Source organism: Salmo salar, chromosome 22 (assembly GCF_965601325.2).
Source record: "Salmo salar chromosome 22, fSalSal1, whole genome shotgun sequence".
Classification (NCBI taxonomy): Eukaryota; Metazoa; Chordata; class Actinopteri; order Salmoniformes; family Salmonidae; genus Salmo; species Salmo salar.
The window spans coordinates 19404080-19425982 of NC_138312.1; the positions used below are offsets into that span (position 1 = coordinate 19404080).

The 21903-nt window shown below is 44.2% G+C and overlaps 1 protein-coding gene across 1 annotated transcript; it reads left to right on the top strand.

Moving 5' to 3' along the window:
* Nucleotides 1-9965: 9965 nt before the first annotated feature.
* On the top strand, nt 9966-20454 carry LOC106582920 (inositol hexakisphosphate kinase 2). The gene is made up of 5 exons (XM_014166546.3): nt 9966-10617; nt 15734-15938; nt 16557-16711; nt 17097-17272; nt 17427-20454. Exons 1-5 carry the CDS (start codon nt 10392-10394, stop codon nt 17997-17999), a joined length of 1335 nt encoding a protein of 444 aa, XP_014022021.1. The 5' UTR covers nt 9966-10391; the 3' UTR covers nt 18000-20454.
* Nucleotides 20455-21903: the final 1449 nt, after the last annotated feature.

Here is a 21903-nt window from a genome sequence, read left to right on the forward strand (position 1 = left end):
GTAGAAATCCAGCGTTGGAGTGAATTCCATTTAGATTCAGTCAATTTAGGAAGGGAATTTAAGTTCCTCCTTGCCTCTAGCCTTGGCATGTTGCCCTCAGAAGTGAGTCAAATAGGTTGCCATCACTTTTGGCAACTTGCCATTTCCAGAGGGAGTAAGATAATATTCCATCCATGCCGTGGGCAGGTTTTAGAGGATGTGCATCTGTGTGTGGACTGTAGCCAAGGTGATGCAGCTTTGTCAGGTAGGCTGAAGTGATCTAGTGTCACACCTGTTGCACTCTGGTTTATGGACCTTTTACCTCTCACATTAACTTTAGTGTCTGTGAGTGTGTAGCCTGTTCATGTTTGTAAGCGTGCGCAGAGAATGTTGGTACTGTACATTCAAAAGATGAAGCATTCTGACCCTACTTAGTGTCATTAGCTAGATTTTCTGTTTCTTTGTAAATATTATAAAATATGCAAAACAAAAATCCACCAGAAATGAGTTTCCATCAAACGAACTCATTGCAGCTAAAAGCCCGTCCGTGATAACGTAGTGCACATAAAAATAACTTTTGCGCTTACATTCCCATGTACAAAATATATTTTTTAAGATAAAATAGGTTTCCATCGCATTTTCAACTCTACTGATGGTTTTATCACAACAACTGTTGCGTTATATAGCAAATGAGCCCACTCTGGTCTTTTCATATGTGCTCTAGCCAACAGCTGGCAGATACAGTGCGGGTAGGCTACCTATATGATGAAATTATTGTTGATAAGAGTGAGATTATTTTGATTAGTCAAATAGCAGCCAATTATCAATCATCATGTCACCACAATAAGACACTTGACATTTTTTGGAAAGGAGCAAGATGATCACCTTGCACTTTCACCACCCTGTGAAGTTCATCATAACTTGCATGCTTTTCCAAGTTGTAGTGAGAGGACCACACAACATGTCATGGCGTGACTCCACGTGTACTTTGATATGACTGGTTATTATATCAGTATTTGTGCATAAAGGACTTTCCATCGCCATTTCTCGCATAATACATTTTACCAAACAGAAAGATCTCACCATGTCAAACATTGTTAAAATTGTACCGGCATTTCCTGTTTCCATCAGCCCGGTCGTGACTTTTTTCATGCGTCAGGTAATTCATCCGCATGAAATGGTGGAAACCTGGTTAGTGTGTAAATAGTGTACATGTTTCGGATCTGATGTGATCTGTCTGTCTGGGGAATAGGCTGAAACTGAAGTGAGCAAGCTGAGCCTTTCTCCATGCACCAGCCCAGAGAGAGGGGAAAAGACAGACCAGCAGAGGTGTTCTGTCTATGTGTATTGTGTGTGTGTCCTTGTGTACAGTCAGTCTGGGTTATTGTGATATTAGGGATGCCATAGACACCTACTAAACCTGTAGTCTATCGATTCCATTCTAAATCTGTTCTAAAGCACTTAAAAGATAGGCCTAACACAAATTCCTAGAGGTATGCAAATAGCCTAGGATGTTGTTGTGGAGTCAAGCTCAGGCCTGCCTTCCTTTGCAGAGGGATGTGTGTGACTGTGATTGATGGGTGCATTTAGCCTACAGTGTTAACGTGCTTGTATGTAAGCTACAGCCTTTGTTAATCTGCCCTAGGCTGCTCTCTAGGTTTACTACAGTAGCTCCTCTCCTGTCTGAAGTTACTCAGCACCTGCATATTAGCTCCCCTCCAGTTACTGCTCTGCTCTGCCCAATTTGCCTGTGCCCCTAGCCCAGGGCCAGCCCTAACCTTTTGGGGGCCCAATGAGAGATTTGGTTGGAGGGCCTCCCACCTCGCAGGCAAAACATTTTAGCGTCTCCTCTCTTGATGTCAGAGAGAAAAAATTACTTTTTAAATTCTACACATTTAACCATGACTTATGCCATGTTAATATGATATCTGAGTGAGAGTGATTAACATTTTACATTCACCTTTTAGTCATTTTGTCACGACTTCCGCGGAAGTCGGTCCCTCTCTTTGTCGACAGCCGAACGCCGCCCGAACGTTACCGATCTTCTAGCCATCGCCGCTCCACCTTTCTTTCATTTTCCATTTGTTTTGTCTTGTTTTCCCGCACACCTGGTTCACATTCCCTCATCAGACTAAATGTATATTACCCTCTGTTTCCCCCATGTCTGTGTGTGGAATTGTTCTTTGTGTAGGGTGTTACGCTACAGGCTGGCTTGCGCTAGGTTTGTTTCAAACCTAGGTTTGTTTGTTTTGTTTAATCCGGTTCATGTTACCGTGGTTGTGCTTTGTGCTGCCTCGCCTGTGCCTTTGGGCCAGGGTGAAAATTAAAGTTCTCCTGTTATCACCCATCTCATTGACTCTCCTGCTTTTCCCGTGGAGCTAGGCCTTCCTTGGTTAGCCTGTCATGACCCCACTGTTTCATGGCAATGGAGGGCTCTCACGGGGTGGTCGCGAGAGTGCTCGGGGAGGTGTTTGGGGGTTTCCATTGGTGCTACTACGGTGGAAAGTCCAGACCAGGTCTCCACCGTGCGCATTCCCCCCGACTATTCCGATTTGGCTCTCACCTTCTCTAAGAAGAAGGCGACTCAATTACATTTACATTACATTTACATTTAAGTCATTTAGCAGACGCTCTTATCCAGAGCGACTTACAAATTGGTGCATTCACCTTATGATATCCAGTGGAACAACCACTTTACAATAATGCATCTAAATCTTTTAAGGGGGGGGGGGGGGTTAGAAGGATTACTTTATCCTATCCCAGGTATTCCTTAAAGAGGTGGGGTTTCAGGTGTCTCCGGAAGGTGGTGATTGACTCCGCTGTCCTGGCGTCGTGAGGGAGCTTGTTCCACCATTGGGGTGCCAGAGCAGCGAACAATTTTGACTGGGCTGAGCGGGAACTGTGCTTCCTCAGAGGTAGGGGGGCCAGCAGGCCAGAGGTGGATGAACGCAGTGCCCTTGTTTGGGTGTAGGGCCTGATCAGAGCCTGAAGGTATGGAGGTGCCGTTCCCCTCACAGCTCCGTAGGCAAGCACCATGGTCTTATAGCGGATGCGAGCTTCAACTGGAAGCCAGTGGAGAGAGCGGAGGAGCGGGGTGACGTGAGAGAACTTGGGAAGGTTGAACACCAGACGGGCTGCGGCGTTCTGGATGAGTTGTAGGGGTTTAATGGCACAGGCAGGGAGCCCAGCCAACAGCGAGTTGCAGTAATCCAGACGGGAGATGACAAGTGCCTGGATTAGGACCTGCGCCACTTCCTGTGTGAGGCAGGGTCGTACTCTGCGAATGTTGTAGAGCATGAACCTACAGGATCGGGTCACCGCCTTGATGTTAGTGGAGAACGACAGGGTGTTGTCCAGGATCACGCCAAGGTTCTTAGCACTCTGGGAGGAGGACACAAGGGAGTTGTCAACCGTGATGGCGAGATCATGGAACGGGCAGTCCTTCCCCGGTAGGAAGAGCAGCTCCGTCTTGCCGAGGTTCAGCTTGAGGTGGTGATCCGTCATCCACACTGATATGTCTGACAGACATGCAGAGATGCGATTCACCGCCTGGTTATCAGAAGGGGGAAAGGAGAAGATTAATTGTGTGTCGTCTGCATAGCAATCATAGGAGAGACCATGTGAGGATATGACAGAGCCAAGTGACTTGGTGTATAGCGAGAATAGGAGAGGCCTAGAACAGAGCCCTGGGGGACACCAGTGGTGAGAGCGCGTGGTGCGGAGACAGATTCTCGCCACGCCACCTGGTAGGAGCGACCTGTCAGGTAGGACGCAATCCAAGCGTGGGCCGCGCCGGAGATGCCCAACTCGGAGAGGGTGGAGAGGAGGATCTGATGGTTCACAGTATCAAAGGCAGCAGATAGGTCTAGAAGGATGAGAGCAGAGGAGAGAGAGTTAGCTTTAGCAGTGCGGAGAGCCTCCGTGACACAGAGAAGAGCAGTCTCAGTTGAATGCCCAATCTTGAAACCTGACTGATTAGGATCAAGAAGGTCATTCTGAGAGAGATAGCAAGAGAGCTGGCCAAGGACGGCACGTTCAAGAGTTTTGGAGAGAAAGGAAAGAAGGGATACTGGTCTGTAGTTGTTGACATCGGAGGGATCGAGTATAGGTTTTTTCAGAAGGGGTGCAACTCTCGCTCTCTTGAAGACGGAAGGGACGTAGCCAGCGGTCAAGGATGAGTTGATGAGCGAGGTGAGGTAGGGGAGAAGGTCTCCGGAAATGGTCTGGAGAAGAGAGGAGGGGATAGGGTCAAGTGGGCAGGTTGTTGGGCGGCCGGCCGTCACAAGATGCGAGATTTCATCTGGAGAGAGAGGGGAGAAAGAGGTCAAAGCACAGGGTAGGGCAGTGTGAGCAGGACCAGCGGTGTCGTTTGACTTAGCAAACAAGGATCGGATATCGTCAACCTTCTTTTCAAAATGGTTGACGAAGTCATCCGCAGAGAGGGAGGAGGGGGGGAGGGGGAGGAGGATTCAGGAGGGAGGAGAAGGTAGCAAAGAGCTTCCTAGGTTCCTAATTACCACCCCATCGTCGGGGGGATTGTGCGATAAACCTTCAGGTAGACGTCGCACTTCGCAGGAGTCACGTGTATCCCCTGTCACAGGCGGAGATGGCGGCTATGGAGACATATGTCTCCGAATCTCTGCGTCAGGGGTACATTCGGTCCTCCACTTCACCCGCCTCCTCGAGTTTATTTTTTGTGAAGGAGGGAGGTCTGCGCCCGTCTATTGACTATCGAGCCCTTAACTTATATGGGCTAGGTGGGACTGTAGCGTCCCACCTGCGGGACACATGCAGTGAAATATCAGGGCGGCAAATTGAAAAACAACAAAATGTCATAATTCAACTTTCTCAAACATACGACTATTTTACACAATTTTAAAGATACACGTCTCCTTGATGTAACCACATTGTCCGATTTTCAAAAAGCGAAAGCAAAACATTACAGCGAAAGCAAAACATTAGATTATGTTAGGAGAGTACATAGACAAAAATAATCACACAGCCATTTTCCAAGCAAGGACATGTGTCAATAAACCCCAAAACACAGCGAAATGAAGCACTAACCTTTGACGATCTTCATCAGATGACACTCCTAGGACATTGTTGCACAATACATGTATGTTTTGTTCGATAAAGTTGATATTTATATCCAAAAACAGCATTTTACATTGGCGCGTGACGTTCAGAAAATATTTTGCCTCCAATACTGCCGGTCAATCAGCACAACAATTTACAAAAATAATCATCATAAACGTTGATAAAATATTAAACTGTTATTCAAAGAATTATAGATGAACATCTCCTTTATGCAAACGCTGTGACAGATTTCAAAAAAGCTTCACGAGGAAAGCACACTTTGCAATAATCTGAGTACGGCGTTCAGAAAAATAAACCAGGCAATACAGATACCAGCTATTTTGGAGTCCTCTAAAATCATAAATAGCATTAGAAATATTCACTTACCTTTGATCTTCATCAGAAGGCACTTCCAGGCATCCCAGGTCCACAATAAATGTTGTTTTGTTCGATAAAGTCCATAATTTATGTCCAAATAACTCCTTGTTGTTTGCGCGTTCAGTTAGCTACTCCAAGTGTAGGAAGCGCGCCGAAAATTTCACAACAAAAAGTTAGATTTACGTTCGTTGAAACATGTCAAACGTTGTAAAACATCAATCTTTAGGGCATTTTTAACTTAGAACTTCAATAATATTCCAACCGGACGATTCCAGTGTCTTGAAAAACGTTTTGGAACACAGCTACCTCCTCATGTGAACGCGCATAATTGTGGCCTGTCATTCTCTCGGTCATCAGACTACAGGAGGTCTTGTTCACTCTCTGTTGACTGCAAAAGCCTGAAACACATTCTAAAGACTGTTGACATCTAGTGGAAGCGTTAGGAAGTGCAAATTGAACCCTAAGTCACTAAATACTGAATAGGCCCAGTCTTGAAAAACTGTAATCCACTTCCTGGTTGGATTTTTTCTCAGGTTTTTGCCTGCCATATGAGTTCTGTTATACTCACAGACGCCATTCAAACAGTTTTAGAAACGTTGAGAGTTTTCTATCCAAATCTACTAATAATATGCATATTCTAGTTTCTGAGCCAGAGTAGTAACCTGTTTAAATTGGGTACGTTTTTCATCCGGCCATGAAAATACTGCCCCCTAGCCCAGACAGGTTAACCAGATCACTGTGAAGTACAGTTACCCGCTACCTCTCATAGCCACAGCGATTGAGTCAATGCACGAGGCGTGCTTCTTCACTAAACTAGATCTCAGGAGCGCTTACAACCTGGTGCGTATCCAGGAGGGAGACGAGTGGAAGACAGCGTTCAGTACCACCTCAGGGCATTAGGAACGTTCCTGAGGTCGAATTGTGCTTCTTACCCTAACGGTTCTCCCGCTGTCACCCAAAAGCACCTGAAATTTAGGGCCAGGCTTAATTTTGGGCCTTCTTTTTTTCACGGTCGCTGTTCTCAGACCGAGTGAGCTACAGTCAAGCGGGGCATCTTGTTGAACTCGGCACAGCCTGGAGATTATGGTAATGCAATTGCAGGCTCTGTGTGTCTTTAAGCCCTGCACTGTGTCACTCCATCCTTGGTGTGTGTGTGTGTGTGTGTGTGTGTGTGTGTGTGTGTGAGAGAGAGAGCTTTTCTATGACATCTGTTGGGAGAATTGACTGATTTACAGTTCATGAGGGTTGCCTAATCACACATATGAAGTTTTGAAAAGATCTGACCTTTTTAACCCTTCGTAACAGCCCCTATGACACCATTTTAAGGCACTTCCAGTTGACACGGGAAGCTGAAAGTGAACGCATATCCTCCTTGGGGTAGGCTCTTATAGAATATTGAGTTTTAAGTCTTTACGTTAAGAACCGACTTATTTACAGAGGGTTGAATGAGTGTGTGTTATTTCAGAAAATCACAAATCTCGCAGAGCTCCAAAACCCACCTTAACAGATTCGTCTGAACACACTGCAACTGGATCTGTAACTTTATTTGGGGAAAAAACAACATTTTTTTGAACATCACCAATTGTACATTGTACGATTTCTCTTAAATTATGATGGATAAATGTCTGGTTCTTTTTTTCCTGACACCGTAGGTTCATGTACTTTGACGTGAAGCGGTCAAGTTAGCGCTCTATTTTCGTTTTTGACCTTTAATCACAGAAAAATGGCCTTAACTCAAAAAGCGTTGAGGCCTCGACGCCATCTTGTTCGGGGCCAACTGCCCATTATGCCAAACCTATGCTCACCAAGTTTCATCTTCGAAGTCTTTTCCGTTTAGGAGAAATGGCCATGTCGTGATTGGTGATGTTTTGTACATTTGCAATATGATTACATTCGCCATCTGGTGGTATTTTCCGGGACACCGGAAAAATGACCAAAAATTTAAACATTTTGAAAACGGAAACCGAATGTCCGAGAGACTTCGTTCGATGACTTTCCGGAAGATCTGGCCCTGGTGCACGGCCCGCCGCCGTCTGCGAATTTTACAAACATTTGCGGATGTCTAGTAAGGGACCGTACATTTGGAATATGGAGTTTCTCATCAACCATACAGCAAATGCCAAAATGTTCCCTTCATGTATGGGAGGGGACTGGGAAAGGGGAAAGTCAAAAGAGGCAAGGAGGTGAAAGCAAGAGGTGGAAAGAAATTAATCGAAGGCAGACGTCAGGAGGTTGAAGTCGGCCAGTACGATGAGCAGTGGGCCATCATCAGGAAATGAGCTTATCAAAGTGTCAAGCTCATTGAGGAACTCTCTAAAGACACCTAGTGGGCGATAGATGGCAACAATGTTAAGCTTGTGACAATATGGAATTCAAATGAGTAGATGGATAGGTTATTGAAGGAGAAAAGAGAACATCTCCAATTAGGAAAAATTAGAAGCTCTGTGCCACCAGCAAAACGGGGGCCCCCTGGAGGTCAAGGTCCCTGTACACGTGCCCTGCATGCCGGTCGGTATTCAGCCATGATTAGTACAAATTTAGCTGGCTAGCTACTAGACTAATGGACCAATCAAAAACTTGTTAGCTGACATGGCTAATTGAGTGACTGACATAACAAGAGAAACTGCTGATGGACAACCAAATTTCGAAATTGCACCTGGTGTATTCTACTCTTCTTACTCTCAACAGTAAGTTGAGACCCAGACTGAGTTCGCTTATGTCTCTAATGCCTGGAACCGACCTTGCCCTGGCATGACGTGGGCATGAAACAAACCTTACCCACCTTTCACCCACCACTCCTGGGGATCTTTCCCTCAAAAATGGGTCCATTGTTGTAGCACTGCCTAAAGTCTTGCAAGTCTCTCAAGTTCAGGCCAAAGTCCACTTCTCTTCAGTGCTGGCAATAACTATTAGTGTGAGAATGTTATTTGCCAGGAAGTCAGACATTATTGGCAAGTGTCATTTGGGACTGTGTCTGACGTCTGTGTGTGTGCGTGTTATGGAGATGTGTGGAGGTGAAAAGGACTGCCACGCTGCTCTTATTGGTTCTCAGCCTATGGCCTGGTCTGTCAGTGGATCATCTGTGTCTCTGTGTCCCTCTGGCACATACTTCAGGAACACGCTGTTTAATGCTCTACCCACCTCACTAACGGCCAACAACCTTACTTTACTGCTCTATAGCAAGGTTACAGGCACCTCTCTCTTCCTCTCTGACATTCTTGTGCCCCTCCCTAAAGTCTTGCAAGTGTCTGCAAAGTTTAGGCCAAAGTCAGCATGTCTTCTGGCAATAGGCTACCATTGGCATGGATATTGACCAATGTTCAGGTCAGAGATGAATGGTCAAGACATGGCCAGAGCGTCAGACGTATTGCTATATCAGTGTTGGGTAATGCGTGTGTCTGAGGCAGTGGGGGCGTGGTGCTAATGTGGATGGCAAGGAGTTAATGCCTACCTGATAGTCCCTTTGTGCCCTGTGGCGTCAGCCTCTGTTTGTGTGTTTTAGTTCCTTTTCTTTCTTCCTGTGGCCCATTTCCACCCTGGGGTGTTCCAGGAGGCTGGGTTAGAGAGATTACTGTGGGGATTGCTGCTGCTGCCTGTGATCTCAGGAGAACAAGGCAGTGTATATCTTCTCCTCTGCCACTGGGCCAGACACACACACACACACACACACATACGCACACTCCCGACTCCCTACCTGTCCTGTAGTGACTGGCCATTCTGTGAATGAGGAGTTGGTATGTTCTCCCTTTGTGGTAGCCTAGGCTAATCTCTTTCAAGAAGGGAAGAATTACAGTCCGCAGCTTAGGAAACACAAGAACCCCATCTCCTCTCTTTCTGTCGCTCTCTTTCTATCCACGGACTCTTTCTGCTGTACAGGGCCCCCAGTTAGCATGTTATGCCTAGCTAGTAGCTAAGGCAAGGTTGACAGTTTATCTGCAGAGTAAACTGGAAGAGAACAACACTGTTTTATTCCATGTTCTATTTTGCCCTCAAGACTACCTTCACCTTAACTGATACCGTTATTTACATCATACCAGATCGCTGTTTGTTCCATAATCAACATTCTGTTGCTCTCAATGTTATTTCTCTGATTGAAAACTCATTGTTACTGTGTTTATGAGTGTGTTTGTGGCATTCTGTCTTTGCGAATGTCAAATGGCAGTAGCTAATATGTGGGCACTGGGTCTACATTATTTTATCACCAGTCTCACCCTCTCAGTTGTTGGTCTGAATGAGGAAATGCAGTTTGTTGTGTGAGGTTAAGATTAAAACGCTTCTGTCATACAGAGAGAAATAGCTGAGTTCAGTTCAGCTCATCCCTCCTCGTACTCTGTTTTTCTGCTTCTTTCCTTTTTTCTCTCTCCCCTCCCCAAGCCCCCTCCATCCCTCTTCGTTTGCACGCTCTCTTCCCTCGAAGGGTTACCACCCAACAACCTGCTCCTGCTTGTGATTGGTTGAAGTGGGCTGAGTGGGCGGGTTTATGCTTGTGAGAGTTACCAGTCAGAGCAAGTGCAGGCTGTCAGTGTCAGGAGGGTTTCAGTGGAGTCAGGCAGACCAGACTCTGGAAAGCAGAAGCAGCTGCACAAACCTTCCTTTCAACCTCAGGACACAAAGGACTGTCTGTTCCTACACCTCTCTGCCACCTACTTTCTAAGGCCAGGAGGAAAAAAGGGATTTAAGATCAACAAACGTCGAGATGATATTTCTCTCTCTCTCTCTTCCTACTTCCCTCTGTTTTTGTCTTGCAAAATCCCTCCTGCACAGAGGAGAGATAATCACAGCCTCCTCTGAGGGAACCAAAGAAAAGAAGGGATCAAAATAAACGACAACGACATCAACAGAGATACCCAGCGGCCTGCGTGTGGTCGTCCGACTGTCCCGTTGCGGCCCTGCTGTACTGTGTCCCTGAGGAGGGAGACTAATGCGTGTGGCGTCGCTGTACTCCGGGTCAGTGGAGGATGAGTCCGGTCATGGAGGCTCAGACCATGCAGGCCAAGCAGCAGCAGCTACAACACTATCTGGAGAAAGGGGTCCCGCTTGAGCCCTTCATGCACCAGGTGGGGGGCCACTGCTGCGTGCTGCGTTTCGGGGAGCAGACCATCTGCAAGCCCCTCATCCCCCGAGAGCACCAGTTCTACAAGAGCCTACCCAGCGCCATGAGGAAGTTCACCCCCCAGTACAGAGGTAAGAGACTACCCCGACAGACACATTTCAGTTGAATGCGTTCAGTTGTACAACTGACTAAGTATCCCCCTTTCCTAACCCCAACCTCCACCGCATCCATCTACTGTGTGTGACTGGGTTAATGTTGTGCTGCTGTGTTCTCTCTCTCTTTTTTCCATATTACATCCTCTCTCTCACTATCTCTTGATTGGTATGGAAGGCAGTTGGAAAAGAGGGTAGGCTATTGCAGGTGCATGCATTTTTTACTATGCAATTTTCATTATTCACGGTCCATGTAAGCCCATGGTTTTAGGGTGTTTTCAGGAAGTCTGACTATGGCCCTCCACGGAAGGATCAGGTGGGTTTTGTCAATTCTCCCAAGGCCCAGGGTAGGACTTTGCATGCCAGCCAGGATGCTGTGTGGTAGCAGGTGCTATTGGACCTGGCCACAGGAGGGCACTGTAGCATTGGAGCACCACCAGGGTGTCCTGCCCCTGTGTGCAGTCACACAGAAACCAGTTGGAGCTGTGTTTCTCTGCCCATAGAGCATGCAGAGCAGGTAGAATGTAGTATAGTATGCATTAACCTCTCTGGGGTATGTGGGACGCTATTCAATAGCCAGTGAAATAGCAGGGCGGCAAATTCAAAACAACAAAAATCTCATAATTCAAATTTCTCAAACATACAACTATTATATCCCATTTTAAAGATACACTTCTCGTTAATCCAACCACATTGTCCGATTTCAAAAAGGCTTTACGGCGAAATCATAACATTAGATTATGTTAGGACAGAGCCGAGACAAGAAAAACCACACAGCCATTTTCCAAGCAAGGAGAGGCATCACAAAAACCAGAAATACAGCTAAAATGAATCACTAACCTTTAATGATCTTCATCAGATGGCACTCATAGGACTTCATGTTACACAATACATGTATGTTTTGCTCAATAAAGTTCATATTTATATCCAAAAACCCCATTTTACATTGGCGTATAATGTTCAGAAATGTTTTGCCTCCCAAAACTTCCGGTGAATGAGCACATCAATTTACAGAAATACTCATCATAAACGTTGATAAAATATTCAACAGTTATTCAAAGAATTATAGATACACTTCTCCTTAATGCAACTGCGGTGTAAATTTTACAATAATCTGAGTACAGCGCTCGGATATCAAAACAAGCCATACAGATACCCGCCATTTTGGAGTCAACAGAAATGACAAAAATTACATTATAAATATTCACTTACCTTTGATGATCTTCATCAGAATGCACTCCCAGGAATCCTAGTTCCACAATAAATGTTTGTTTTCTTCGATAAAGTCCATCATTTATGTCCAAATACCTCCTTTTTGTTCGCGCGTTTAGTCCACTACTCTAAATGCAGGAAGCGCGCCGAAATGTCACGACGAAAAGTCCAAAAAAGTTCTATTGATGTTCGTAGAAACATGTCAAACGATGTATAGCATCAATCTTTAGGATGTTTTTATCATAAATCTTCAGTAATATTCCAACCGGACAATTCCAATATCTTCAAAAAAGTAAAGGAACACAGTTAACTCTCATGTGAGTGCGCGCCACTGAGCTCATGTCATTTTCTCAGTCATCTACTTCCAGGAGCTCTTATTCTCTCCCTATTCACAGTAGAAGCATGTAACAATGTTCTAAAGACTGTTGACATCTAGTGGAAGCCTTAGGAAGTGCAAAATGAACCCTAAGTCACTGTATAGGCAATCACTTGAAAAACTACAAACCTCAGATTTCCACACTTCCTGGTTGGATTTTTCTCAGGATTTTGCCTGCCATATGAGTTATGTTATACTCAGACATCATTCAAACAGTTTTAGAAACTTCAGAGTTTTCTATCAAAATCTACTAATAATATGCATATCCGACCTTCTGAGTCTGAGTAGCAGGCAGTTTACTACGGGCACACCTTTCATCCGGACGTCAAAATACTGCCCCCTACCCTAGAGAAGTTAATTGAAGACAGGTTTAGTTGCACACATAAATATGCATTCTAACAGGAGAGGGGTGAATCTGTCATGCCATGACATCAGTATCTAAGGCTTGAGATTCAGAAGGCAGTGTGGACCTGCAGGGTCCTAAAGTCCTCTCAATCTGGTTAACTCTCCCCTTCCACCACAAGTGCTGCGTCTCCCCTCCACTGTCTAGCCCTTTAACAGTGGGTTATCTAACACTGTTACGGTTCACTGCAGCTGTTTGTCTTTAGTCCCTGACAGACAAGTGAAAGGTGAACCTGTGTGTGCACACAAGGAAGAGGAGATCCAATTCATCCCAGTCTGTATCTCCCTTTTCTATCTTCATCTTCAATCTTCCCTTTGAGCTACAGTACCTTTCCATGTTAATATTTGCAGCTGTTGTGTCCTGTGCATCCCCACAGAGAGTTGGGGTGGCTGGGTGAGAGAGGTGGGATGATTCTGGATAGGGTAGGGTGGGGCATGACTCATGAGAGAGGGGGGTTAGAATGATGCACTTGCGGGATGGGCGTGAGAGACTGAGTGACTGAAATAGGCTTTCACTTCATCCATCTGGTCCATCTACAGAGACTGCAAACGGTGCATGCTGTTCTGTTCTCTTATTGCACAAGTTGTTGTAAGGCAATATGCATAGGTTTACATTTGTGTTGGTTGGTACTCTATGGTGTTTTTAAGATGTTTTATTTAATTTTGCTCTGTCGCCTACTGTTTAATAATATTACTGCTATAATGGTTTGATAAACTAGTTCAAATCAATTCAAATCAATAGCATTTTTGATTGCATCTGCTCGAGCTTCGGTGGTTTGTGTTCGAAGTAACTTTCCTTTTCTGCATGATTGATAGTATAATATTGAGTGTGTGTGTGTGTGTGTGTGTGTGTGTGTGTGTGTGTGTGTGTGTGTGTGTGTGTGTGTGTGTGTGTGTGTGTGTGTGTGTGTGTGTGTGTGTGTGTGTGTGCTGACACAACAGCATACTGTACACAAATATAAACAAGATTTCCAGATAGACACAGCCTCTATTGGTTTTTCCCAAGCCCCATATCTCCATTGCGCTCTCTCTCTCGCTCGCTCAAGATCCGAGTTGGGAGATTTGTGTGTATGTTTGTTATGGAGTTGTCCAGGTCCTTTGATCTCTATCAGGTTGAGAGACACCAGGGCAGACAGCTCTGGAACTTTAGGAAGGCAGGAGAGTAAGAAGAGTTGGGGGTAAGAGACAGTCATTTGCATGTAAAAGGATCATTGAGCACCAATATGTGAAGTTCATAGTGTCATGTTAAATTGGATGTCAAGTGAAAGCTAAGACTATCTTTTTTAGATTAAGAAATATGTATATATTTTTTTTAAATACTATTTTCCATCCCAAAAAATTTGAATAAGTAAATAAGTAAACTCACATATCTAATTTCATCTCCCTCATGAGGAGGGAGGATAATGAAAGTTCACAGAAGTAACAAGTAAAGGTAGACCTATCCATTAGTTATTGTGATTTTACTGATATCAATTTTGTTCATGAATTGTTAAGTGATAACTAGAAATTCTGTTACCAGGAATATTCTAAAAAAATCGGTAACGGAATTTCTGCAATTGAATTGGCTACAATGGGAAATCATAATAGTCACGAACTACAGTTGGGTTCACAAGTTGACAGTACAGCACAGTAGACAGTAAAGAAAAGTAGAGTTCAGTACAGTATTGTAGAGTTCAGTAGAACACACGAGTAGAGGACAGTATAATGTATTGTACTCTACAGTACAGAACTATACTGTACTGGATACTCTACTGAGCTCTACTGTGCTGTACTTCAATGTCCAAACTTGTGAAACATAGACTCTACTAGCGAGGTTTCCATCCAATTGGTGACTGATTTTGATATTCTAAAATCCACAAAAACAATATGCACATTTTCCCACCAGAGATGTTTCAATCAAATTGACTTGTTGCAGATAACAGTCGTTATTTGATGATGTAGTGCACATATAAATAACTTTTGCGGTTACATTCACATGTACCGAATGCAAAATACAATGGATTTCCATTGAATTTAAACTCCACTGATGGTTTTGTCAGAAGAAATGTTGCGTTATATAGCGAATCTCTGGTCTTGGCACATGTGCTCTAGCCAACAGCTCACAGAAACAGTGTGGGCAGGCTACCTACGTGATGAGTACGAGATGATTTCTATTTGTCAAACGGCAGCCACGCATCGATCATCAGAATAAGACCCACGATGTTTATTGGAAAGGAGAATCAAGCTCGTCAATGTGCACTTTCACCACATATCTTATTTCATCTGTAGCCTAATAAACTGCATGCTTTCCCAAAGTCTTAGTGGGAGGACCACACAATATCGTGTGACTCCACGTTTACATTGATATTATGGTTATTATATCAATATTTGCACATAAAGGCATTTCCACCATCATTTCTCGCATCATTCATTTTACCGACACAAAAAGATCCCACCCACAAATTTTCTGTTTCCATCAGGCCTGTCGTGACATTTTTTATCCGACATGTACTTTGCTCGGTTGGATGGAAACCTGGTTTATGATTGGTTCAGATTTGGTCCGGCCGAAACAAATTTGTTCTAGTTTGGGGGCAGAGCTATACCCAAATAGTGTGTAGAATAGTACCCAAATATGCAAAGGAGGATTATGCATATTTATACTTTTGTGTACCTATTTAGGATACATCACCATGAAGAGAATGACATTCAGAGTTTTTGGAAAACATGTTCACATAAAAAACTGAGGGAGATTTACCGGAATTCTGTTACCAAGCTTTGCATCTGCACAGTTCTTCCAGTAAATGTGTTTTTGTGAAATCTTCAGTGTAAAGTGTTAAAAGTAGTCCTTGTGAGTTGTATGGTTTGTTTAACTTTGAAGTCAATGGTTTTTGTTTGGCATATATTTTTATAGAAAATTCTTAGTCTCAGCGCAATTCTGTTACTGTGGAATTGCCCAGACAAATACTTCCCAGTTGATTATATTTCCTGCTTGGAAATTCAAATACAGTATTACAGAGAGAGAGAGAGAGTCAAAATAACCATTGCTTTGCAATTTCTATGAGGTTGATGTCTTACCGGTTGTTCTTCTTCCTTTCCTCTCTCTCTTCGTCTCTCTCTATCCCTCAGGTGTGGTATCTGTGAATTTTGAGGAGGATGAGGAGGGCAACCTGTGTCTCATAGCGTATCCCCTGCAAAGTGACTCTGGGGTGGGGGACCTGGAGAATATAGACCCATCGGTCAATGGCGAGCCCAACAGCAAGATGCTCCAGTGGGGCATCAAGCAGCTGTCTGCCCAGAGTCTGCCGGACTCACGCAAAGACAAGGACAAGAGGTGAGAGACGAGAGAGAGACGGATGCACTTGAAACACTGTTACAGAGACCTACTGAGATAGCCTGTATGTCTATTTATTGGTGTGACTGGTGACTGAGACAAATACACACACACTTTAAAACCCGCTCATTTGAGATCCCTCTTTTAAAAGTCACTGAGATCTCTTCTTCTAGTCAAAATAATGAGCAACTAGGCATTTTTATACATGACACTAAACATTTTTATTTAACCTTTATTTAACTAGGCAAGTCAGTTAAGAACAAATTCTTATTTTCAATGACGGCCTACGAACAGTGGGTTAACTGCCTTGTTCAGGGGCAGAACGACATATTTTCACCTTGTCAGCTTTTGGATTCGATCTTGCAACCTTTCGGTTACTAGTACAACGCTCTAACCACTAGGCTACCTGCCGCCCATGATGGGGATGTTAATTGCTTAATATACTCATGAACCATGCCTGTCTGGAGGCACCTGCTTTCAAGATACTTTGTATGACACATTTTCCTTTCTTTTGGAAGTTACCTGTTTACCTGTAGGTTGAGACACATTGTAGGTTCTAGAATGTAAGCTCGATGCTCTCCACCCCTCCTGACTCCCCTCTCTTCCTATTTCCCCCAGTCATAAGCCCGAGGGGGAGGTGTTGGAGTGGCTGCAGCAGGATGAGGTGCCTCTGGGAAGCAGAAACGCCATCCAACACAACCCATGGAGACTCAAACTCCAACAAAAACACCTGCAGAGGATGAAGGAGAACGCCAAGCACCGCAACCAGTACAGTATCCTTTCAGCGTGGAACAACCACTTTGAACATCAGGCCATCCAGCACCTGCCTGCAAAGTTTGTCCATGTACTGTACCTAAACGTATTACTGTGTAGTACTGCCTATTTCTTCGCTCTGCAGAATCTTGTGCCCAAAGTAGCCTTACAATCTCACAGATAATCCACTTGTGACATCTGTGTATTTGTTAGTGAAGTGGATTGATGCGAGGAAAGGCTCGAGATGGATTGGTGTCCGGTCCATCTGATGAATTAGTGTCTGCTGATAGGGATTCAGGTCTTCCTACTACATTAGCGGAGAGTTAAGTCTCCAACCAGGTGCATTAGGAATATGATGTGATTCTCCTGTAACCAGAGGCTCCTTGACTCAGGACCCCTTCCCAGAATTCATCCTGCTGGAGAACCTGACGTGGCGTCACGCGGTTCCGTGCGTGCTGGACCTGAAGATGGGCACGCGGCAGCATGGTGACAACGTGTCCGAGGAGAAGAAGGTCATGCAAATCCGCAAGTGCCAGCAAAGCACCTCTGCCTCCATCGGAGTACGCCTCTGTGGCATGCAGGTGGGCACAATGTTAACTTGTGTGTTATTGATGGGGATGAGGCAGAATTGAAGAGTCTGAAATGATATATTGGGGAGGCATAGCTTAGTTCTAGTTCAGAATGAAAGGGAAGAAATGTGTTTCTGAACCCCTCCATCTCCTACCTCTCTCTCAGGTATACCAGTCAGATTCGGGTCAGCTCATGTTCATGGATAAGTACATTGGGCGTAAACTAACCCTGTCGGGCTTCAAGGAGGCTCTGTTCCAGTTCTTCCATGACGGGCGGCGTCTGCGGCGCGAACTGCTCTCCCCGGTGCTGCGGAGGCTCAGGGAGATGCAGGCAGCTCTGGAGGGCTGTGAGTCCTACCGCTTCTATTCCTCCTCCCTGCTCATCATCTACGACGGTGAGCCACCCCGCACACACACACGCAGAGGCCCCGAGGACAGTCTGTCTGAGGAGGAAGAAGAGGAGGAAGTGGAGAAAGATGAAGAGGCAAGTGCGTTTGGGTTTCCCCGCAGCAGTAGTAGTGGTAGAAGTGGTAGCATTGGAGGTGGACGTCTGGCAGCCCGATCTGATACAGGCCCTGGCCCGGCGGTGGATGTGAGGATGATTGACTTTGCCCACACCACATGCCCTGACTATGTGGAGGACAGTGTGGTGCACGAGGGCCAGGACAGTGGCTACATCTTCGGTCTGCAGAACCTCATCACCATCATATCCCAGCTGGAGGACCACTGCACAGACTGAAACACACAGTTTCTCTTCTTTCTTTTGAACTCATAGAAGACGCAGAACACAGGACTCCAGAGGCTGGACATAGGGACTGAACATTGCTGTAGCCAGTTTTTCCACAGGAGTCCTTTATTTGGGTGTTTTTGTTTGTATCTGTAAGGGATACAAAGGCCCATGAAGGTTACATTTGAAGAGACATTTGTAATATTTTCTTTAGTTGACTCAGTGTGTTGTCGCCATTACCTGCTTACTCTGTTACCTATTACAAAGTTGGTTATTTTACCCAGTTATTTATTTAGGGAAAAAGGCACACAAGAAAGTTTGAAATTATGTCCAAGACTGCAAGCATGGATTCCAATGATCCAAAGGTGCCTGCCTTATGCAAGCACACACACATGCACTGATTTTGATGTGTGCTACTGATTGGGCAGATGTATTCTGAAAAAGCAAACAGAGAAACTGCTGTATGTGTGTGAAATAAGTTGATGAGAGGAAAGAGAAAACAACATCTCATCTTCCATTTTTCTTCTATACCAGTTTATTTGGCCACCCTCTATTCTTCTCCTTTTGCATTCATAGAATATACTATGGTATATTCAGATAGCAAATAGATTACATACAGAGACTATATCTTTATTTATTTGACATGTTTCTTAAATAAAATTTAAAATTAAAAATTAAAATAATAAAGTGAATGGAGATAAATTGTATGTTATTCATTTTGTTAGAATAATATTAATTAATATTGTTATTTGACATGTTCAGGTACAGTTGAAGTCGGAAGTTTACATACACTTAGGTTGGAGTCATTAAAACTCATTTTTCAACCACTCCAGAAATTTCTTGTTAACAACCTATAGTTTTGGCAAGTCGGTTAGGACATCTACTTTATGCATGACACAAGTATTTTTTCCAACAATTGTTTACAGACAGATTATTTCACTTATAATTCACTGTATCACAATTCCAGTGGGTCAGAAGTTTACATACACTAAGTTGACTGTGCCTTTAAACAGCTTGGAAATTCCAGACAATTATGTCATGGCTTTAGAAACTTCTGATAGGCTAATTGACATAATTTGAGTCAATTGGAGGTGTACCTGTGGATGTATTTCAAGGCCTACCTTCACACTCAGTGCCTCTTTGCTTGACATCATGGGAAAATCAAAAGAAATCAGCCAAGACCTCAGAAAAAAATTGTAGACCTCCACAAGTCTGGTTCATCCTTGGGAGCAATTTCCAAACACCTGAAAGTACCACGTTCATCTGTACAAACAATAGTACGCAAGTATAAACACTATTGGACCACGCAGCCGTCATACCTCTCAGGAAGGAGAGGCGTTCTGTCTCCTAGAGATGAACGTACTTTGGTGCGAAAAGTGCAAATCAATCCCAGAAAAACGGCAAAGGACCTTGTGAAGATGCTGGAGGAAACAGGTACAAAGGTATCTATATCCACAGTAAAATGAGTCCTATATCGAAATAACCTGAAAGGCCGCTCAGCAAGGAAGAAGCCACTGCTCCAAAACCGGCATAAAAAAAGACAGACTAGTTTGCAACTGCACATGGGGACAAAGATCGTACTTTTTGGAGAAATGTCCTCTGGTCTGATGAAGCAAAAATAGAACTGTTTGGCCATAATGACCATCGTTATGTTTGGAGGAAAATGGGGGAGGCTTGCAAGCCGAAGAACACTATCCCAACCGTGAAACACAGGGGTGGCAGCATCATGTTGTGGGGGTGTTTTGTTGCAGGAGGGTCTGGTGCACTTCACAAAATAGATGGCATCATGAGGGAGGAAAATTATGTGGATATATTGAAGCAACATCTCAAGGCATCAGTCACGAAGTTAAAGCTTGGTCACAAATGGGTCTTCCACATGGACAATGACCCCAAGCATACTTCCAAAGTTGTGGCAAAATGGCTTAAGGACAACAAAGTCAAGGTATTGGAGTAGCCATCACAAAGCCCTGATGTCAATCCTATAGAACATTTGTGGGCAGAACTGAAAAAGTGAGTGCAAGCAAGGAGGCCTACAAACCTGACTCAGTTACACCAGCTCTGTCAGGAGGAATGGGCCAAAAATCACCCAACTTATTGTGGGAAGCTTGTGGCAGGCTACCCGAAACGTTTGATCAAAGTTAAACAATTTAAAAGGCAATGCTATCAAATACTAATTGAGTATATGTAAACTTCTGACCCACTGGGAATGTGATGAAATAAATCATTCTCTCTACTATTATTCTGACATTTCACATTCTTAAAATAAAGTGGTGATTCTAACTGACCTAAGACAGGGAATTTTTATTCTGATTAAATGTCAGGAATTGTGAAAAACTGAGTTTAAATGTATTTGGCTAAGGTGTATGTAAACTTCTGACTTCAACTGTGTCTATCTTGTATATTATCTGGATTGTCCACAGTTTGTTGGAGGGGAAATAAAAAATGTTTTTGGCTGTGGTAAAATGTACTGTTCTGCTCTGTTCTCTTTGTGTGCTGATACTGTATTATACAGTTATGGCCATTGTCACTACAATCAGACATTTTCTACATTGTACAAGAGTACAAAAACAAAACTTGTATTGCAAGTTTTTACTGCTTCTAAAACTGCTCCTTGCCCCACGTGTTTTCTAAAAATAGCTTTCAGCTAATACAATGTTGACATGTAATAGATGGAAAAACATATAATTTATTGAAAATGTCACTTGCATCTTTTTTGGCACTAACAAAATCTATTCTCCTTCTGGCACATCGAGTCCAATTGGTTGTAATGGGTCTTTTGTATTTTTGCCCTGCAAACTAGAATGAACCCTGACTATAATAGAAGGCTGGCAACGCTCTTAGATTATACACATTTAATGGAAGGTTAATGTGAATGATGACGGGGAATGCCTCTCAAAGTGCCAGCGCATTTATAAAACAGAATTTAATCCATGATTCGCTTGGAAAGTATGAGAACTGCAGCTCCATAATGTCAGTTATGATGCAGTCCCACTACCACCTGCTGGGTCAGGGGGAAAGACCTGACCACAGTGCTCAGACTGCTCTGTTAGATCACGTCTACGAATGGAGGCTAGAATCCCATCTAAATAACAGAGTATCACTTTCAGTTTATTAAAATGTCAGATGAACATTTATCATGATCACATTGGGTTGCTGAGAAACATGGGCTCTCTGGAGCTAATCAAAATAAATGATGCAAAGCGTCACATGACAGCTGTATGATCCAGAAAGGAATACAGAGACTGTGTGTGTGATGGTGCCAGATGGGGCTGGTACTACAGTAAAACGTCAAGTGAGGTCATCCAGAGCTGGGGGGGAGATGGTGTCTCGGGCAGCCCACCGTCAGGTCCTAACCAGTCTGAGGCGGAACGAGAGGAAACGAGACAGAGGAGAGTCAATCAGCCGGTCTCGGGAGGAATGCTATGAGTCACAGACTTCTGGAGACATGTGATCCACTCACTGAGCACTCAGAGCTTTTCTCTCTCTGTCTCCTGTGTACGCAGCGGTGATAGACCATTATCTGCCTAGCAGCTCAACTTCCCCTTTAACTCTGTCTATGTGCTGTGCTTCAACAAATAACATATGGTGGACATTGACAATCAGAGATTCTTTCTGCAATACGCACAAGCCATTGTGTCGGTCAGTGCGTCCGTCTTCTGTCTACAGGTCTCTTGTTTCTCTAGTTAGTCTGACTGATTTAAAGGGTCAGTGTCCTGCTAATAAACCTCTGTATGTGGGGTAGGAGACTCATGTTTAACCTCTGCACTGTATGTGGAGCAGGTCTGACCAACTGGCTGTTGTGACCCAGAGGACACAGCTCCAATCTCAGGGTGAACAGCTGGGTGGATCAGGGCAGGGGGCACACAGACACGCACAAACACACGCACATTCACTGCTTGAAATCACTCTCTCCATT

Excerpts from the sequence above, each read along its gene's own strand:
- LOC106582920 (XM_014166546.3), top strand. The coding sequence starts at position 10,392 with ATGAGTCCGGTCATGGAGGCTCAGACCATGCAGGCCAAGCAGCAGCAG. Across the intron at positions 10,618-15,733 it reads GTTCACCCCCCAGTACAGAG|GTGTGGTATCTGTGAATTTT; the intron begins GTAAGAGACTAC and ends TCTATCCCTCAG. Across the intron at positions 15,939-16,556 it reads CGCAAAGACAAGGACAAGAG|TCATAAGCCCGAGGGGGAGG; the intron begins GTGAGAGACGAG and ends TATTTCCCCCAG.